General features: G+C 38.2%; 1 protein-coding gene across 1 annotated transcript in view; it reads right to left on the reverse strand.

Annotated features, from left to right (window-relative positions):
* LOC136876509 (uncharacterized oxidoreductase YrbE) overlaps positions 1-20,464 on the reverse strand; it is an 85,920-nt gene that overhangs the window by 14,967 nt on the left and 50,489 nt on the right. The window contains exon 7 of the mRNA XM_067150523.2: positions 1,292-1,463. Coding sequence (XP_067006624.2) covers positions 1,292-1,463 — 172 coding nt within the window. The remainder of the gene's footprint in view (positions 1-1,291; positions 1,464-20,464) is intronic.

A 20,464-nucleotide genomic window follows, 5' to 3' on the forward strand; every position in this document is an offset into this window, starting at 1 on the left:
AGCGTTACAAAAATGTTGCAAAGTTTGGGCTGGGAAGACTTAGGAGAAAGGGGACGAGCTGCTCGACTAAGTGGTATGTTCCGAGCTATCAGTGGAGGCATGGGAGGACATCAGTAGTCGAATAAGTTTGAGTGGTGTCTTTAGGTAGGAAGGATCACAATATGAAGATAAAGTTGGAATTTTAAGAGGACAAATTGGGGCAAATATTTGTTTATGCAAAGGGGAGTGAGGGATTGGAATAACTTACCAAGGGAGATGTTCAATGAGTTTCCAATTTCTTTGCAATCATTTAAGAAAAGGCTAGGAAAACAACAGATAATGAATCTGCCACATGGGCGACTGCCCTAAATGCAGATCAGTAGTTATTGATTGATAATACTGTTTATAATGAGATTTATAACTTGTAACAGTATCCAGTATTCGGGAGATAGTGGGTTCAAACCCCACTGTCGGCAGCCCTGAAGATCGTTTGCCGTGGTTTCCCCACCAGGCAAATGCTGGGGCTGTATCTTAAGGCCACGGCCGCTTCCTTCCCACTCTTAGGCCTTTCCTATCCCACCGTCGCCACAAGACTTATCTGTGTCGGTGTGACGAAAATCAACTTGTGAAGAAAAACAAACAAAAAAAAAATCTAAGCAGAAGAGGTGGCACAATGATTCGGAGATGCAATTAAAAGAATATAATGTAACTTTAAAGCTTTGTAGTCTGTCAAAAACACTGTCATGTGTGGCTTGTGTGGGACAAAAAATGTGAGTGATAATTCATTATCACCACTGGCTTAGTTACAGCATATATGCTTGAGTGAAGGGTGTGAAAAATATATCAAGTTTAGTTTAGGGGATTTTATTTTGCTACAGTAGGTCTTAACATCTATCTTGTGTACAATTCTGGGAGTGATATCACATTGAAATTTTGTCAACAAGGATGCCAGCGGTACGGAAAATTTTCTACCATTTACGGTTTTAGGTTATAAAAGTAAATATATTTCTGGGCAATAACTGGTGGGTCTCTGGCCTAGGTAAGGAACAAATCACTCTCCTAGAAGTTTTATAAGGTGACATTTATATCATTTACCTTTGCCAATAATGCGTTTTATGCTGGGGGGGTTATAGTTAAGTTTTGCAGATAGCGAAACAGTTTATTGCTAATTAATGCTATTTTTAATAACATTTTTAGTATAAATAGAAAAATTGAAGCTATAATTTCAACACCTGTAGTTATACAGTAAGTAACCTCAGTATTTATTATTATCTATCATTTATTGCTATGTCAGTGAAGTTAGTGCTTTTACCTTCGACAACTTGGAGGAAATGTTCCATTTCCAGACCATATGCAATTTTGTATCGTGATGGAAAACTGTAGTATATCGGAGACTTTCTGTGACCTCCAAGTCCTAGGTAGGAGTCAAATCCGCACATGGGCTGTTCATCATTACACTGCAACATCCCTCGTGGTCCAAACACCTGTAATTACAATGTTCAAACCTGTGAGATATTTGTATTCATTGCATTTACAACACTTATATTATTTTAGTTTATGCTTTAACAGCTAACGATCCTAAATCTGATAGTCTATCGGGTATTTATTGTAACAGTCGTGATTCATTCAGGGGAACCACAGAGTGAGTTTGACGCAACTGCGATAAACGGATATAATTGAAAACACTATTCTCTCACCCATGGGTAACTAATGCAAATATCGAGCTCGAAATATTATTATTATTATTATTATTATCAGGGCTATAAAGTGATGTACAGCCATTTAGTATTATTATTTAGTAGTTGAATGATTGTATTGTGTGTGAGGTTATGTCATGAAACGTGCTGTACATAAACATTTATATCAGTTCAATTAACGTAAAATCCTGTATTATTATTTATTCTTACCTGTATATATAATTTGTAATCCATAATTGTGAAACACACTGTAACTTCCAGAATGGTAACCGGCACTAGAACGCGAGAATATTCTGTACATTATGCCTATGTATTTGCACTCTAGAATTTTCACAAAGGTAGTAGTTTTTTTATATATATATATAAGATAACTTTCTGGAAGCCTGGTCAGGATATATATAAGAAGACAATCTTGATGGTGACAGTTCGTTAGTGGTTAGAGAGTTATTGTTCAGTAGAGTTATGGTGTAGCAAGATTATACTTGTGACATGCTTTTATGCAGTCATCTGTTTCAACTGTGTGTTAAGGTTGTAATCTCCATGTGCAGCCATTGGCAGTTGTTTTAAAATGGCAGCTTGTGATGTGTGTGTTTTGTTGTGACAGCAGTGATTAAGGTTATATTTGTGTTTAATTTGTAAATAGATGTGAATAAAATAATTGTGCCAGCTGACAGCATCTCGTGTGCGTCTTTGTGGATACGTTAACTGGTGACCATGACAGGATTCATAGAATCTATTGGACTCGAAAATGAAGGACCAGAGCACCATGGTGATGTTTAAACAGTTTATTTCCTTGGCTAAAAACATCGAGGCCCAGTTAGGAAAACTCGAGAAGAACGTCGAGATCCAGTTTGGGAAACTCAAGGAAAACATCGAGGCCCAGTTTGGAAAACTTGAGAAAAGCTGGGCCCAGTTCAAGACTGGATTGACGTCAGAAAAGGCAGCCGAATACCCGATCGCTGAACTTCGTGGGCAGGAGATGGAAGTAAGACACAGCCCGCAGCCATGTTCGACCTGCGAGGGAGTTGTGGGAGAATTCAGCGGGCGCAGCAGTGTCCACCAACTGAGAGCTGACTACCAAGTCCAGCTGCAGGAGAGGACTCAGCGCACCGATAGAACGCCACGGGTATTTGACGCCGAGACCGAACAACCAGACGACGTAACGGTGAATGCGCCGCACCACTATGACACCGAGAGCGAGGCACTCGACAGCCACAGTAAGCTCCACGGCACTGTGTACTGTCCAGGGAGGATGTTCAGCGTGGAGCAGAACTATGCGGAGGCTCAGACGATGTCCCAGAAGATGGAGACAGCGATGGCAATGACACAGCCAGTGGGACCCCCCCCCCTCTAGGAGACGGAGAACTAATGGGGTCCGAACCGACAACCACCAAACGAGGGAGCCACCTGACAGAACACAAAGGTACGAATGAGGGGAAAGACAGCGGAGTGAGGACCTGTGGATCACCATCACCAGGAATAAACACACCATCCACCGGACCCAGCGGACCCACCATGGGAAGGGGGGTCCCCAATGGAACCGCCGGGCTGCGAACTGTGGACTTCGACAGTGCCAACAGGAGGGTTATGTGACTGAGGTAGTCTGTGTGTAGTTAAATGGTGAGGACCAAGAGAGTGTGACAAAGTGTGGAAATTGTTTCAAGTTATAAGGGGGGATATTGACGCAGGTGCGATAAACAGATATAACTTGAAAATAATATTCTCTCACTCATGGGTAACTATTGCAAACATCGAGCTTGAATTGTTATTACATTTTCGTTTACGGCCATTAGAGACCATGTTAGGTAATAGTTACATGTTTCTGGAAGCCTTCTTCATGGCCCAAAACTTTAGCATCCTTTCTCTGGCAGCCTGTCTTCTTTCTTCCGTCCACCCACGGTTAAGTTTTGGTTCGTCGTGGAATCCCTGGAATTTGTTGATCACTGACCTAAACTTTGTTTGGTTTGAGATGTCTTCTCCACCTGTTTGAGAACCTTTCTCAACTCCCTGAACTATTTGTCCGGCACTTTAGGTCTGCTGTCTAGCATTGTGAAAATCCTCTTCGTAAGTCTCTTTCTCATCCGTTCTAAATAAATGCCCATAGAATTTAAGTCTCCGTTTTCTGATGGACTCAGTTAGCCTTTCATTGTCATGGTAGTTCTTCCCTTCCTCGCAACCTATACTGTCCATCCACAATCTTTGGACCCATTATTATGTGAAGGATCTTTCTTTCGAATTTCTCAGCTTCTCTCAGTCCCGCTTTCCCTGTCATTTGGAGGCATTCACTAGCGTACAGACATTCCGTTTTAATCACTTATTGTAGTGCTTGAATTATTATTATTATTATTATTATTATTATTATTATTATTATTATTATTATTATTATTATTATTATCATCATGGCTATGAAGTGATGTTCATCCATTTAGTATTAGTATTATTATTTACATAGTGAATGATCGTATTGTGTGTGAAGTTATGAAAGTATTAGTATTATTATTTACGTAGTCGAATGATCATATTGTGTGTGAGATTATGTCATGAAATATGTGCTGTACATAAACATTTATATCAGTTCAATTAATTTAAAACCTGTATTATAATTTATTCTTTCCTGTATAGATAATTTGTAATCCATAATTGTGAAACACACTGTAACTTCCAGAATGGTAACAGGCACTAGAACGATTGAGAATATTCTGTACACTATATCTATGTATTGGGCACTCTAGAATTTTCAAGAAGGTAGTTTTTTGTGATATATCTTTCTGAAAGCCTGGCCAGGATATATATAAAAAGACGATTTTGACGGTGCCAGTTAGTTAGTGGTTAGAGAGTTATTGTTCAGTAGAGTTACAGTGTAGCAAGATTATACTTGTGTCATGCTTTTACGCAGTCATCTGTTTCAACTGTGTGTTAAGGTTGTAATCTCCATGTGCAGCGATTGGCAGTTGTTTTAAAATGGCGGCTTGTGATGTGACAGTTTTGTTGTGACAACAGTGATTCTGGTTATATGTGTGTTTAATTTGTAAATGGATGTGAATAAAATAATTGTACCAGCTGACAACATCTCGTGTGAGTCTTTGTGGATACATAAAGTTGGCTGCATGGTATGAGCCGTATAGCTGTAAGCTTGCATTTTGATGATAGTCGGCATCTGTAAAGATGGTTTTCCAAAGTTTCCCACTTTCACCCTGGGCACCTTAATCACCGAAAGCCTGTCAAGAGTTAGTGCAACATTAAAAAACTGAAGAGACTATCCAGTCTAATATTAATGTCTCAGCAAATATGTACAGTTCCCGACATAAAACGTTCAAAGGTTGAACCTTGTTTAAGTTCCCAGGTACAAGCACAACCATAAAGAATGAACACCTTATCTTAAGAAATTTCTCATCTTTTTTAAAACACAGAGGTTAATAAGTTTATCTACACTTGGTCAAAAGAAGGCTGCACTTCTATACTTTTAGAATGAGTTTACTTGATGGCATTTGCTACAAATGTCCTAAACACTGCTTGTCACTTTCTTAACATAATAGAACTATGACATAGATGTTCATTCCCATAGGGAATGTCATCTGATGGCCAGGCAGGCATCAATTTTTTAAAATAAGACGAAGTCTCATAGTGCGTTGGCACTGCTGGTGGCTCCAAATAGCCTATGCAGTGGCCTCCACAGTATGAACTAGCCATGCGTCTTAGTGGGTGTGCTATTTACCAACCGATGAGCCCAATTTGGCACACTGGGGCAAAGCGCTGGCAACCAGGAATGAGTTAGCTGGAAAATTTATAATGTCCAATAACGGACCAACTACATTGGTATTATAATAGAACTATGCAAGTTTTATTAACAAAGTGGTTGTTGAAAAAGACCCCATTTAGAGTATGGTTTCATTGCATGGAACTCGCTTCAAGATTACTCAATACAAAAACGGAAATAGATCCAAAGGAAAGCAGCACAATTTGTTCTGACGATTTCTGACAAATGAGCGGTGTTACAAAAATGTTGCAAACTTTGGGCTCCTCGCCTAAGCAGAATGTTCTGAATTGTTGGCGGAGAAATCGTATGGAATGACATTAGTAGATGAATTAGCTTGTGTGGAGCATTCAATTGTAGGAAAGATAACGGAAATCAAGAGAACAAATTGGGACAAATATTAGCTTATAGGAAGAGCAATTTCTGAAGGGAAATGTTTGATAAATTTCCAAGTTCTTTGAAATAATTTAAGAAAGGACTAGGTAATCTACCACCTGGGCGACAGTAGTGATGGACAATGGTCTCGCTCGAGACTCTGGAGACTGAACTCACAGATCTTGAGACTGATTCTCCTGTGCTACGATCTGTGTGATTTCTAAATAACTATGAGCTTAAGCTTGATAGTGTATCGTCAGCGGTTTTTGTGTGAAATAACATTCTCATGTGGAAACCTGTTCGCAGTTAAATTTTGTCAAAAGCCTGCTGCTGGAGTTCTAAATCATTATTCATCTTATATAACCATGTACAATGTTTAGAACTGATGACAAAATATTACAAAATGTGAAATATACAGTAGCAGTACCTTGATGTATTACCTAAAACAATGCATCACAACCAAGCAAATTCTATATCCTGTAATCGTTAAATGTTTCATTAAAAGAAACAAAGTAACATTTGAGATCAGCTTTCTTTTCACTGTTATAACGCTGTTGTTTATGCCCTGTTAGGCTATGATTATGTTAATTTGCGGCATGAACGAACCCAAAAATCGTATACCGTATATAAACTAAGTGCTGTACCATACTATGCTCGGTATAAAACACAAACAAATCATGAACATTGTTAATATCCAGTCTCGTCATGATGTACCGGTAATTTGTTATTAGTGCGACATCTATAATTCGAGAGTTTTATGACGTAAATCACAGTTTTACTGGGTAAAGTTGAATAAGATTATTACGACCAACTTAAGTCTATCTTGGCTAATACTGTGTACGAAAGCATTATCTATTAGTTTACTCGGCTGGGTTCTTGGATCATATCACAAACAGTAGATTTGACTGCAAACAAGATGTAAAAATATGTTATGAATTGCACGGTGAAAGCCAGACAATGAAGGAATCAATTAAATTAATAATGATGTGAAAAAAGATGTTAGCAGGTAAATGTCTTGCATATGAGACCACATATCTGTATTCTTTATGTTAGAATGCAACAATAACACACTGACTGCAATATTCCTTCTAATAGAAATAAATATCTCATTAATTGAACATATAACATCTTATGAAACTATACGATATATGCTCCACATATTGACAATATCTTTGTGCGAGTAAACTGCTCTCTGGAATTAGTAAATAATAATAGCAAAAACAGTGTGGGCCTCCATCACAACGCAAATTAACTATACCTTCTCAGTTGGATAATTCTTATTAAAAAATATATGTACGTTTGCCTACCGCTTTCCCCTGCAACCTTTTCTATGTTTATTGATAAGGAAACCAATCTTGAAAAATATCTCTTCACTCAGAACTGATGTAGACATTATGGAGAGGTATTTCCTGGCTAAAATGTACAATATCAGATATCGGCTCTCATTGTAGCGCCAGTATTCTAGAAGATTGACTATGCTGAACATTGGCTTCTCCAAGGTTACACTGTATCTCCATAGCAGCATCAGCTACAGCGTTTATGGCTTCTTTTTTCTGCTACTATGGCATCATACGATGCCCATACTGAAAATACATCTGATGATAATGGTGGTGGGCATTGCTCACTGGCTGAAATATGTGATACACAACTCTGATGTATCGGTTAATATAGCTGTACACTGTCGTCAAATACTCCACTGCATTTTTCGCATGACATGCATCCATGAATGGCAAACGTTTTGAACTGTGGGTTGAGAATGGTCATGGTGGCAAATAGGAGATTGGTTTCTGAGTCGCCTAGCTTTATAGTTACTAATTCCCCGCAAATGGCCTCTGTTTTCCTTCTTTCCCTTGACAGCGCCACCTGTGTTATTTGTTCAAAAGAACTAAAATATGCCAGCAGAAATACTTCTAGGATGATCGAGCACTTAAAACAAAACATACTATCATGGAAGGGAAATCATCACCAAGTACACCTCTGGCCCAAAATGCATCACCAGAAGCTACGCTGTGGACAACAGTTGCAAGGTATCAAGGTAGCTATACATCTTATGTACAGTTATTAACAAATTGCACAGGATTATTCAGCTAAGGTGACCACCTTAAATAACTTGTGAACCATTTAAGATATTGACATTCTGTTTTCACTTTCATTTATGGTATTAAGGGCTCATAGTTGAACCTGCAGTACTTTACCATGTTGTCAGTATCTACCGAGATAACTGTAATGACTTCGTTTTTTTAATTACAAATTCAGTGCTGTGATTCTCTTGAAAATTGGTCAAGTACTTAGAGAAGGTAGAATGTCTTCAAACATGCTTCATTTGCCAGCCCTAGGCTGTCGCGTTCGATTGAATCATGAACTACTGTAGTCAGCCAAAAGACGTGCTACATATAGCACAAAAGCTTTTGACATGCAGTTTTCTTTCTCCTTCTGATAACTAGGCACTCGCTCTACTTTGCCCGTAAATATTTTGATAAACTGTCTTTCAGGTAAACTGAATGCAAGGAATTCCTGGAAAGATCTATGCTCACTTGGTATTGTAAAAGGCCAACAACAGCAACGAGAACCAACTGTTCCCCTAGATGAGCTTATTACATATTTCTCTGAAGAACGAATCGCGTTTAAACCAATCAATCAGGCAGAATTAAATACGAATCAATCAGCCATCCTTCCACTTAACCGTCCTCAATTTTCTTTCCAAGAAGTCACTAACAACCAAATTGAAAAAGTACTATACTCTATTAAATCTTAAGCAGTAGGAGTAGATGACATCCCTATGCATTTCATACATAATATAATAAGCGCTATCTTCCCGATTATCACACATAATTATATTCAATTACTGTCTCAGAAATGGAACTTTCCCTGCACTCTGGAAACAAGCTAATGTCATCCCAATGCCCAAGATAAACGCTCCGAAACTGATCTCTGACTATCGCCCAGTTTCTATTCTTCCAGCGCTTTCTAAGGCTTTGGAAAGACTGGTGTATGATCAAGTACTGAAATATTTAAATAACTATTCTCTCCTTGACCCATTACAATTGGGCTTTAAGAAAGGGTACAGCACTGCCGCGGCTCTCCTTAAAGTGACAGAAGACATCAGACTAGCTATGGAACAACGACAAGTTACAGTACTAACGCTACTGGATTTCAGTGGTGCGTTTGATACAATAGACTTACAGCTACTAATTAAGAAAGTGGGATCTTACTTGTTTGACCCTTTAGTACTGAAGTTTTTTTACGTCATATTTGAAAGATCGGAGGCAGCGGGTGATAACTCGCGAAAGAAATTCAGAATGGCGTACAAGGAAAGTGGGCACGCCACAAGGTAGTATTTTAGGACCGTTACTGTTTACATTCATCTTTAAAAACGTGTAATTATCACCTATATGCCGATAATCTCCAAATATATTATCATTGCAGTTTAAGTGAGTTACCAAATGCTGTAAAATACATAAATAATGACATGAAACAACTCAGTGAATATGCTCTCGCAAACAGACTTCTCATAAATCCATCAAAATCACAAGCTATCATTGTTGGTTCCCAGAAGCTCCTACACAAGATCAACGATTCGATCATTCCTCATCTACAAATAAATAATAGCACAATCTCGTACAGTAAAACAGTGAGAAATCTTGGGGTGACTATGACTGAAACTCTAAATTGGACAGAACATATCAAAAACGTAGGACAGAAGGTGTTTGCTACTCTACACCCACTGAAATTAAATAAAGACATTGTACCACTAAATATGCGACAAAGACTAACACAGACCCTAATTCTTCCTATCCTTGACTACTGTGATGTAATCTTGATAGACACTACTAAGGAACAAACTAGGATACTGCAGCGTATTATGAATTGTTGCCTTAGATTCATTTTTAACCTAAGGTATAATGTGCATATTACTCCTTACTATCAAGCGCTGAACTGGTTAAAGCCTGATAAGAGACGTGAATATCATATACTTGTCTTAATACACAAACTTTTGCATTGTAACTCCCCCCCAGTATATCTCATCTAAACTTCACTTCCTCTCTTCCTTCCATAACCGTAACACTCGCTCAGGCTCCACTCTAGCTATTCCTCTTCACCACTCTTCTGTGTATAATAATTCTTTTATTGTAACTGGTTCCAGGCTTTAGAATTCCCTGCCAGTAAGTGTCAGGGGCATTGACTCTTTTCTCAAATTTAAAATAACTTGCTGAGACTTCCTGTTGAGAGTTACCGATTGAAGTGTGCATATGTGCGTATGATTGGTAATTGAAAAATTACAAATGGTTCTGTTAATTTTATATAATGTAAACGTAAGGATAGTTGATAAGTGTGTAAATTGTAAGTGTGTGTGTGCAAGTGTCTGTGGGAGAGAGAAAAGAGGACTGAATTAACGAGCTAATGAGCTAATAAGCTGCATATTGTGTGGGTGTGTAACTTAAGCTTAATTAGGAGATATTATAAGTAGTATAATTAGTAACAGGCAGCCTCAATATTATTTGATGTATTGTGGTTGAGTGTAAGAGAGGGCCGGGTGCCCTAACTTCGCCACATGATATAGGGTTTTTAGTCATCCATTTCACATCATTATATCATTTCTTTATATCACGGCTATAACGTATTCTGGACAAACGACTTCTTGAGTAAGGTATTACAACATCACTCGTATTAATAGCTTGGAGTAAATTTCCAGTAGCTGAGGTCAGGTGACCGGACTCGCCATGCTAATTTTAGCCAATTACCAGGAAAAAGACGTCAGCAAGCTTGCAACAATTCTTACCCCTTTCATACTCTGAAGAGACAGTTAAAGCTTTGTTAACGCCTACTTTTCGAAGTTCGCTACATGACATGTTGAGAGCACGCGAAAGTTCAACCTATGTGAATGGACGTTATGGAACAAGATGATGGATAGGAGAAGGGATAGTACATCAGAACTTACTGGACCATGTGATATGGTACATGGAAGGAGATTTTGGAGCCTATATACATCTGTGACAAGAGCTGGAGAGAGCAATGCTATCGGTCAGTTCTAATCTATTCTATCATTACATCGAAGGAGGGCTGTACGTCTTGACTTTGGAGAAGGTCTTAGCTGTTGAAGGTCTTAACTTAGTTCACTTCACATCTGAGTACAGCACTGCTCAAAATTACTTTCATTGAGACCTGATTATCTCAATGACAAGAGTTAAAGTTAACGAGAGACCGGTTTTGACTGGTATAGGACAGGAAAAATCTTGTTATGTATTTAGTTACGCTACATTTCTGCAATACAGAAGAATACAAGTGTATTCTCTCCATGAACGTAACCCAAGGTGGTTTTGCTATTAAAGTTAGGATTCATTACAACTTTATGTAAGGAGTACTACAGGAAGTGTTAAAGTCAGGAAAGTCATTGTTCAATTAGTGAGTTATGCACGAATCAGAAATAGGACTGGTACCTACATGACGATGCCAGCACGAGAGGTCCATCAAACATCAGCTGCTACATAGATCATGTCCAGATAACAGAGTCTACAAATGGTGAGCTAATGGCATAAATTACTGCAAGTCTCCGCGCAACAGTTCAGTTTATTAAATTTTATTTCCTTCAATTTTTCTTTTGCTTCCATAAGTTCAGATTTCTTAAATATGCCATCATGTTTTTCATCCTAATAAATAGTTATGTTAATTAGTAATTGCAGAAATTCATATTAACGGTCCTGAATTTCCAAGTTAGAGTGTACTTGATGGTTAGTGTTCTGCCATCCCACCTCTGGGAGTATTTAGAGTCTCATTACATATTATTAATTATCAACTATCGTCTTCAAGCCATCAGTTTGAAGGCTGGCGCCCATGGGATATTGCTTATGGAGAAGTATATGAGCAAGTATGTATTTATATTAAAATTAAGGTGACCCGGCACGTCACATGTCACTCATCTGTTGGCAAGAGTGGGTACGTCGCAGTATATTGTAGATATACTCATTTTAAAAATTCATCCCCTTTGTCACTTCTGTCTCTTAAGTAGATTGTCCAAAAACAAAAAAAATATGTGTTTATTATTAAAGGAGATTTCAAATACCAATTTTCATAACTGTAACATCTTCAATGTTTGAGATTTAACACATTCACGCCCGTATCCGAGTTATTGCCTATAGCGCGTGACCATGCTGTGGACCATATCCGAGTTAGCCCGGATAAGCGCAACCTTAAACTGGATCTGTCCACTTCATGGCCGTATCAATGAGTTTAATCAACAAATTAATCTAAAAAGCCACCTAATCGATACTTTATTTCTTTTGCCTTTGGCAAACTTAAAAATACATTAACAAACACAGTACATGTTTCGACCACTTAGTGGTCATCTTCAGCTGTATATAAAAAATCTTAATCAGACCATGTCACACCGCTATCACACTAGGTCGTGCACGAAGGCAGTTCTCCAAGGCAACGCGGATTAAACATTTGCCAGATAAGATCGCGAGGCAAGCTGCCCGAATCAGATCGCCATTTTGTATAACAGAAGCCACCACAGGGTTTTTAACAAGTTAAACGACTAACACAATTTCTTTTATCACATTCCGAAGAGCAATTCTCGGAAGTTAAACAGTCAACACGGCCTTTTAACCACAAGAATATCACTGAAGGAAGTTATTAAATATAAACAATAAATACCTGAAGACTGGTGCATCTGACATAAACTTTCATTCAAGCACAAGTGTTTTTGAATAAGTGCCTTACCATAGACACTTTAGAATATTTTAAAGTGTGTTTATTAAAAACAAAGTGTTTAACAGCACCACAGACGCGAATTTTAGTTAAGTTATTATTTTCTCACAAATGCCTGAAGATTATTACAAACACGAACATTTTATTCACGCCACCTAATTTTATCAAAAAGAATTTTACCATAGACGCTTTTAAATATTTTAAATATGTTTTTCAGCATTTAAGTTTTTTAAACACAATTGTAAACGATACTGTAATTTAAGTATCATTCACATAAATCTCCTTACCCCCAACCCCCCCCCATCTTCCAATTCATTTAAAGCATCTAGAACAATAGTTTTTGGATTCCCATGGGATATAGTTTTAAGATCCAATGTGCTTGCTTTTAAATGTTATCATCTAAGATTTTTTTATATACAGCTGAAGATGACCACTAAGTGGTCGAAACATGTACTGTGTTTGTTAATGTATTTTTAAGTTTGCCAAAGGCAAAAGAAATAAAGTATCGATTAGGTGGCTTTTTAGATTAATTTGTTGATTAAACTCATCGATACGGCCATGAAGTAGACAGCTTGCAATACGAATGCTAACCAAGCAGGAAATAGTACGAACATCTATCTTAAACTAAAGATGAAACTTGCAAAAGTAAGCACAGATATAACATTCCTGAAAGAATGTTTGATTAACAACCTGGTTCCTAATTTCTTAAAAGGGACACAAAGAAACAGTATACGCTCAGTATTCCAAATTTCAACCCAGAAAACAGTTAACCGTCTATGGCTTAAAAGAGAAATCAAATTTATGTATAGGAAGAAATCTTTCCTTAATCGGGAACTTTACCTAGCGCACCTTTCAGCGTCAATAAATTTGGTACCGTTAGAATGGGATTCTGTACAAAAATACTGTAGAGATAAAGTAGAGAGTCTAATGAACAAGAAACAGGCGACATTGAATAAGAAGTTAGAAAACCTAAAAAGCAATGCCCTAACTAAACAATATAAGCCTCAACCTAAAACACCTTTCAATTGTGAAAAACTCCCACCCCCTGTAAAAAATTTGTCTAACACGACTTTTACAGAACAAGAACTACAAATATTAGGCAAAGGTCCAAATCATAATTGGCAAAGTATCAACAACAAACTAGAATTAATACAAACGTTAGCAGAAACAGAAACGGCCATACAAACTCTTCCAGTCGACATTCAAAATGATGTACGGTACGAAGCAAAGAAAAAGATTCCCTCCGTAATTAAAGGATTATTAACTAATTCCGCCATTTCAAAAGTTGAGAAGGATCTTCAGCGTAAAATTAGGCAAAATGACGTAGTTATAACAAAAGTCGACAAAGGAGGAACAGTGGTAATATTAAATGAAACCGAATACATTAAGAAAACAGAAACTTTTTTCAATAGTAACAAGTTTAAGGTAATTGAGAAAGACCCCACCCTAAAAATCCAAAGGAATTTGAAAGGAATACTGAAGCAATGCACCTTCCTTTTAAATGACCAAGAAGTCCATAAACTCATAAATATGAACCCTGGACTTCCTAAGGCAAGAGCTATGCCTAAATTACATAAAAAGGACGTACCTATTAGACCAGTAATTAATTTTCGGAAAAGTCCTACGTACAAAGCCTCTCAATTTATTCATAAGTTTTTGTCCCAAAACTATGTTTTTTATACCAAAACTTTGATAAAAAAAACTCTAAAGAGTTTTGTAAGGCCGCTAAAGATTTCAAATTAACTTGTTCTCACGTAACAAGTTCTTTCGACATTAAAGACATGTATACGAACATTCCTATAAAAGACACTATCAAGATTATAAAAACTAATTTATTAGACCATAAACGCATCAGTAAACCTGAAATAGAAAACTTCATAACTATCCTGGAATTCGTATTGAACCATAAATTTTATTATTAAAAGAAAAGAAATTATCAGCAAGACGGACTACGTATGGGAGCACCGGCCTCCGGAATTTTAGCTAACATATACCTCGATCACTTGGAATACACTCAGATAGTAGGCCACATTAAAGGACTAGATTTCTGGGTACGCTTTGTTGACGATACTTTTGTCATTATAAACAAAGAACTTAATGACAGTCAAAGTATTCTAAATACCTTGAATACTTTAGACCCAAACATTAGATTTACAGCGGAAGAAGAAGAAGAAGAAGAAGAAGGTACACTTAATTTTCTAGATATTCAAACAATTCGGATAAACAACCATTTCCAGTTTAAAATACACAGAAAACCCACTTTTACACCGACTACAATTAAAAGCGATTCTTTACATCCCACTTCACAAAAGAAATCCGCCTACTACAGTTTCGTCAACAGGGCCTTTGAAATCCCGTTAACAGATACAGACAGAAAGAAGGAACTATCTTTCATTCGTCAACAAGCCTTACATAACGGTTTCAGTTTGAAATTCATTAACAAAATCATTACTAAGTGCAAATATCAACAACAAATTAAACTAAAGCAACAATCGGAGAATGCAAAGAAATACGTCAAATTTACCTTTAATAACCCGGGGATTTATGAAATCACGAATTTGTTTAAGAAGCACAATACCAAAATAGCTTTCTCAACCAACAACAATACAAAACACAGATTTTTTAATCACAATAAAGTCAATAAACTTAAAGATGACGAATGCCAGGAATCTGGCATTTACAGATTGACATGTACCCAGTGCAAAAAAACATACGTGGAGCAATCTGGGAGGAGCTTTTTAATTAGATATCAGGAACATGTGAATGCAGAGAAATACAAAAGATACTCTGCTATGGGAGCTCATATGAAGGAAGCAAATCACAATTTCACTAACATCAGACAAGATCTCCAAATTATCAGTAGGATTAATAAAGGAAGTTTAATGAATAACCTAGAAAACATCCACATTACTCTCGATAAACTAGAGAACAGGGAACGGAATCTAAACGAAACGAACGAAAAAAACCTCCTATACGAACAATTCAGTAAATACGTGGAAATGGTAAACAGTAAACAAACAAGACAAACAAATGAAATACTCGAACACGACGTCACTGAAACACAACCAGTAATCCCTCCCCCCTCACAAGACGTACTAGATGACGACACAACTCTACTTCCCCTTTCTCCGGAATATTCCACGAACAATCAGACCATGTCACACCAGTTGCCTGTGGTGCACGTTGGAGAGTGGACGTGTGACTATCGGTGCTAGTATATTACTCCGTGTGGTGCGAGTAGGTTCGGGTGTTCAGTGTTTCGTCTTACTTAGCTTCCTTGGGAGCGGTACGAGGTTTTGTATTGCATGTCTTAAATTCTAACTCACTCCCCACATCATGGCGGAGTCGAGTGGGGGTCAGAGTATGGAGGAGGAGTCTGTAGAAGTTGATACTCGTGAGTACTCTATGGACAATACACTTGTGTTAAATGACCCAACCCCATCGGATAGTAACCGTGTTTCCTCTATTAAGGTTGATGTGTATGCTCTTAAACCTGAAACGCAGACATACGATGATACCCATAAAGGCCCATATCTAGTATTTGTGGAGGCCATTGATGTAAGTAAGAAATTGGGTAGTATACATCCCATGGCTTTGGGAAAACTTTTTTATGACCGTAAATTTTCCGGTGTTACTCAAATTGCTCGGCGAGGTCGCCATAGGATTCAAATAGAGTTTCAGACAAGCACAAAAGCTAATAACTTTCTCACCAATCCTATCTTAAAGGAAAAAAAAAAAGCTTAAAGCATTTATTCCTTCCGCGTCACTCTATAAGATCGGAGTTATTCGAGGGGTTGATAAAGATTTGTCCGTAGAGGAAATTTGTCAGGTTGCTGAATCGACCGCCCCTATCGTTGGAGCTCAGAGAATGAACCGCCGCTCCGTTCAGGATGGCCGGGTCAGTTATATTCCAACTGGCACCATTAAACTCACATTTCGTAGCCAGACTTTACCTGCCTTCGTCTCCATTTATCGGGTTCGAACCCAGGTCGACCCGTTTGTCTTTCAACCGACTATCTGTCGGCGATGCCAACGATATGGCCATACCAGAAAAAACTGTAGGGCTCAACTCCCTCGATGTGCCAATTGCGCACAAGATCATGAAACTACAGTATGTAAGAATCCTACAGACTTTGTCTCAATTGTTCCGGGGAGCATTCCGTGGGATCTCTACAATGCCCAGAACATAAACGACAACAGGCTATGAAAAAACAGCAGGCTTTGGAAGTTTCTCCTTTATCCCCCGAGTCCTTTTTTACCCCAGTGTCCAATAGATTCAGCCCCCTTTTGACCCTACAACAATTTCCTCCACTCCAAAAATCTGCGCAGGTTCTACAGAATCAGCAGCCCAGAAAACGTAAATTTATGGCGGTTGTCTCATCCCCCACTCCGAGTCCGGATAGGTCACCAGGGTATGATGCCCAGGGATATCGGGAACTCCTCAAAATACCTCCCTCGGCTACGACTGCCATATCTTCCACTGCCTCTGTATCCGGGACGAGCACTCCCGTTCCTTCCCAGCAGGCTGTGTCGCCTGCGACCGTAAAGCCAGAAACATCCCGGGCTTTGAACCCGGTTTCGAAATTAATTCCCGCTATTTCCGATAAACTTGGGGCGTATGCTAAGGCAGCTGAGCACCATGCCACATGGTCAAAAAGGCTTCTTACTCTACAGGAGGAAGTTGTGGCTCTTTTACGCAACCTCGAATCTTCTATTGCTTCACAGCATAGGTCTACCAGGAATGCCGGTAGTAATGTAACCAAATAACACGTATTCCCTCTGATAATGGTTTGTCTATCTACCTCATATAATATTCATTCCCATTTTCGCGGTACCGCAATATAGACGTGTTCGATTCTCGATATCTAACCGTAGTTACCTTATCCATTTCTTTTCTCTCTCCCACCCGGTCTAGTAGTTTCGATACCTTTCTTTCTCCCCTCGGTGTTGACCCGGTCTGTTTGTGATTAGTAGAAAGTCGCCAAGTATCGGTCGCTTTGGCGTGAAGATTAGTCCCCTTGTGTCCTTGTGTTTTTCCTGTGTAGTCGTGTTGTTTTATTCCTTAATTTCCCACCCTTTTTTTTTTTTTTTTTTTACACTTTTGACTTTCTTTGTCCACCTCCTCCATACTTTGGTTTCTTTGTTCGGTTACGTGGCTGGGTATACCGCTCTCAAGCGAAGCCCATTAAATAATGTAGACAAGACAAGACAAGACAAGACATTTTGAATCCCAAATAAATATCCGCAAGACAAGACAAGACATGTCACACTGCTATCACACTAGGTCGTGCACGAAGGCAGTTCTCCAAGGCAACGCGGATTAAACATTTGCCAGATAAGGTAAGTCAAGGCCACGCAATCTCGAATACAAATATCTTCCCGCTATCTATTTAGAATTCGGAGCTTTTTACTTTTATCATATGTTATATTTTAATATATTACGATCTCCTGCTGGTTACAGATCGCGAGGCAAGCTGCCCGAATCAGATCGCCATTTTGTATAACAGAAGCCACCACAGGGTTTTTAACAAGTTAAACGACTAACACAATTTCTTTTATCACATTCCGAAGAGCAATTCTCGGAAGTTAAACAGTCAACACGGCCTTTTAACCACAAGAATATCACTGAAGGAAGTTATTAAATATAAACAATAAATACCTGAAGACTGGTGCATCTGACATAAACTTTCATTCGAGCACAAGTGTTTTTGAATAAGTGCCTTACCATAGACACTTTAGAATATTTTAAAGTATGTTTATTAAAAACAAAGTGTTTAACAGCACCACAGACGCGAATTTTAGTTAAGTTATTATTTTCTCACAAATGCCTGAAGATTATTACAAACACGAACATTTTATTCACGCCACCTAATTTTATCAAAAAGAATTTTACCATAGACGCTTTTAAATATTTTAAATATGTTTTTCAGCATTTAAGTTTTTTAAACACAATTGTAAACGATACTGTAATTTAAGTATCATTCACATAAATCTCCTTACCCCCAACCCCCCCCCCATCTTCCAATTCATTTAAAGCATCTAGAACAATAGTTTTTGGATTCCCATGGGATATAGTTTTAAGATCCAATGTGCTTGCTTTTAAATGTTATCATCTAAGATTTTTTTATATACAGCTGAAGATGACCACTAAGTGGTCGAAACATGTACTGTGTTTGTTAATGTATTTTTAAGTTTACCAAAGGCAAAAGAAATAAAGTATCGATTAGGTGGCTTTTTAGATTAATTTGTTGACCTTAAACTGGAGTCGTTCCTACGCAGCTGGGATCTATTTTGGTCACAAATATGTGCAAGAGAGATGAAGGTAAATACCCTTATGAATGCTTCTACTCACCAGAAACCACATGGCCACAGTGATTTTCCCTCCCAGTGCACTTTTGTTTTGTTTCTGAAGGTAGCCTTGCGCTGGCCCAACTAGCTGCGTAGTTGGTTTGTGATTGCACAAGCGTGTGTATAATTGCGTTCTGAAGTGTAACCATGGCGTGTAGGGACAATATAAATGTTGCAAGTGGTGCGAATTTACAAAGCACAGTTTTTCAGCTGTTTGAAAATTATCTTGGCCAGGGGCATACAGTCTATATGGACAATTATTACAATAGCATTGGACTCTCGAAACAATTACAGGAACAGAACACTGCCGTATGTGGAACAATAGGGTCAAATAGGGGTGTACCAAAAGATCTGAAGGAACATCAGAGAAATCTCAAATGGGGGGAAAAGTGAACCTGACATACAAGTACAGTCACCTCTCTCCGACATTTCAGCTTCATCTACTTCATCAGCTCCAAGTCAACGTCTCGCGATTTTGCCGCCAAAAAGGGCTCCGGCCAAAGATCACCATTTAGGTTAGATGGGAAGAGAAAAGAGCATATTCTCTTTCAGTTTCCACCATTAAATAAAGTCAAGTTCTCCTCAAAAATGTGCCAAGTGTGCTTCAAAAATAAAATTATTAGTGAAACACGCTATTTTAGTGGAAAGTGTGATGTTCCATTCACCCAGGTCAGTGTGACATTACCTACCACACCCTACAGAGACACTAGAGGACTTCATTAAAGTATGTGGACAATTTTGTTTCCATATCTTGTTTAGTTTAGAACTTATTGTGAAAAGAATTCGTTGTTGTTTGCTTTGCCACTAACAGGTGGAATAGCTGGGCCAGCCCTTTAAATAGCCCGCTCAGATGATGGGCGTGAATGTGTTAAGTATCCAAATAAAAGGTATTCAACCCTTTATTCATCCCCTTGAGAGGATTTTCCAAAACAAAAAACTACATGTTTCCTCATTTTTAAAGGAGATTTCAAATACCATTTTTCACATCTTTAAACTAAGTTTTTGAGATATAGATACACCCATTTTAAAAATTCATCCCCCTTAGCAATGGAACATCCAAAAATCCTCCCTTAGTGAGCACCTACATTGTAATATAAGTGTATCCACAAAATTTCATTTCTCTATGTCCAGTAGTTTTGGCTCGGCATTGATGAATCAGTCAGTCAATCAGGACATGTTATTTTATATATATAAGATTACAGTCATTAAAAGGAGTGATTTATCCCTAGTTTCAAAAAGGGATGAATATTGGCTTTCGGACCAAGGATCGCAGTATTTCTGAAAAAGCACAGTTTATGTGGTGAAAGTAAAAGCCTTTTTCCGTGAGGTCCCAGGTTTGATTCCCAGCCTGGTAAGGGATTTTTAACTGGGTCTGGGGGCTGGTTTGAGGTCCATGCAGCCTATGTGAGAACAGTTGAGAGGATTTGTTACACCGACCGCACATCACCTCATAATTTACAGACCTTCTGTTGCTTGGTAGTCCAGTGTCAGTTGGACCTGTAATAGCATGAAATTTGTTTCTGTACATGCTACAGTGAAGAAGCTCGATGTAAAAATGAAGCAAGGGATTATCGGATTGTGTCTGAAACAATTCATTGAACCC

Source organism: Anabrus simplex, chromosome 6, assembly GCF_040414725.1.
Source record: "Anabrus simplex isolate iqAnaSimp1 chromosome 6, ASM4041472v1, whole genome shotgun sequence".
NCBI lineage: Eukaryota > Metazoa > Arthropoda > Insecta > Orthoptera > Tettigoniidae > Anabrus > Anabrus simplex.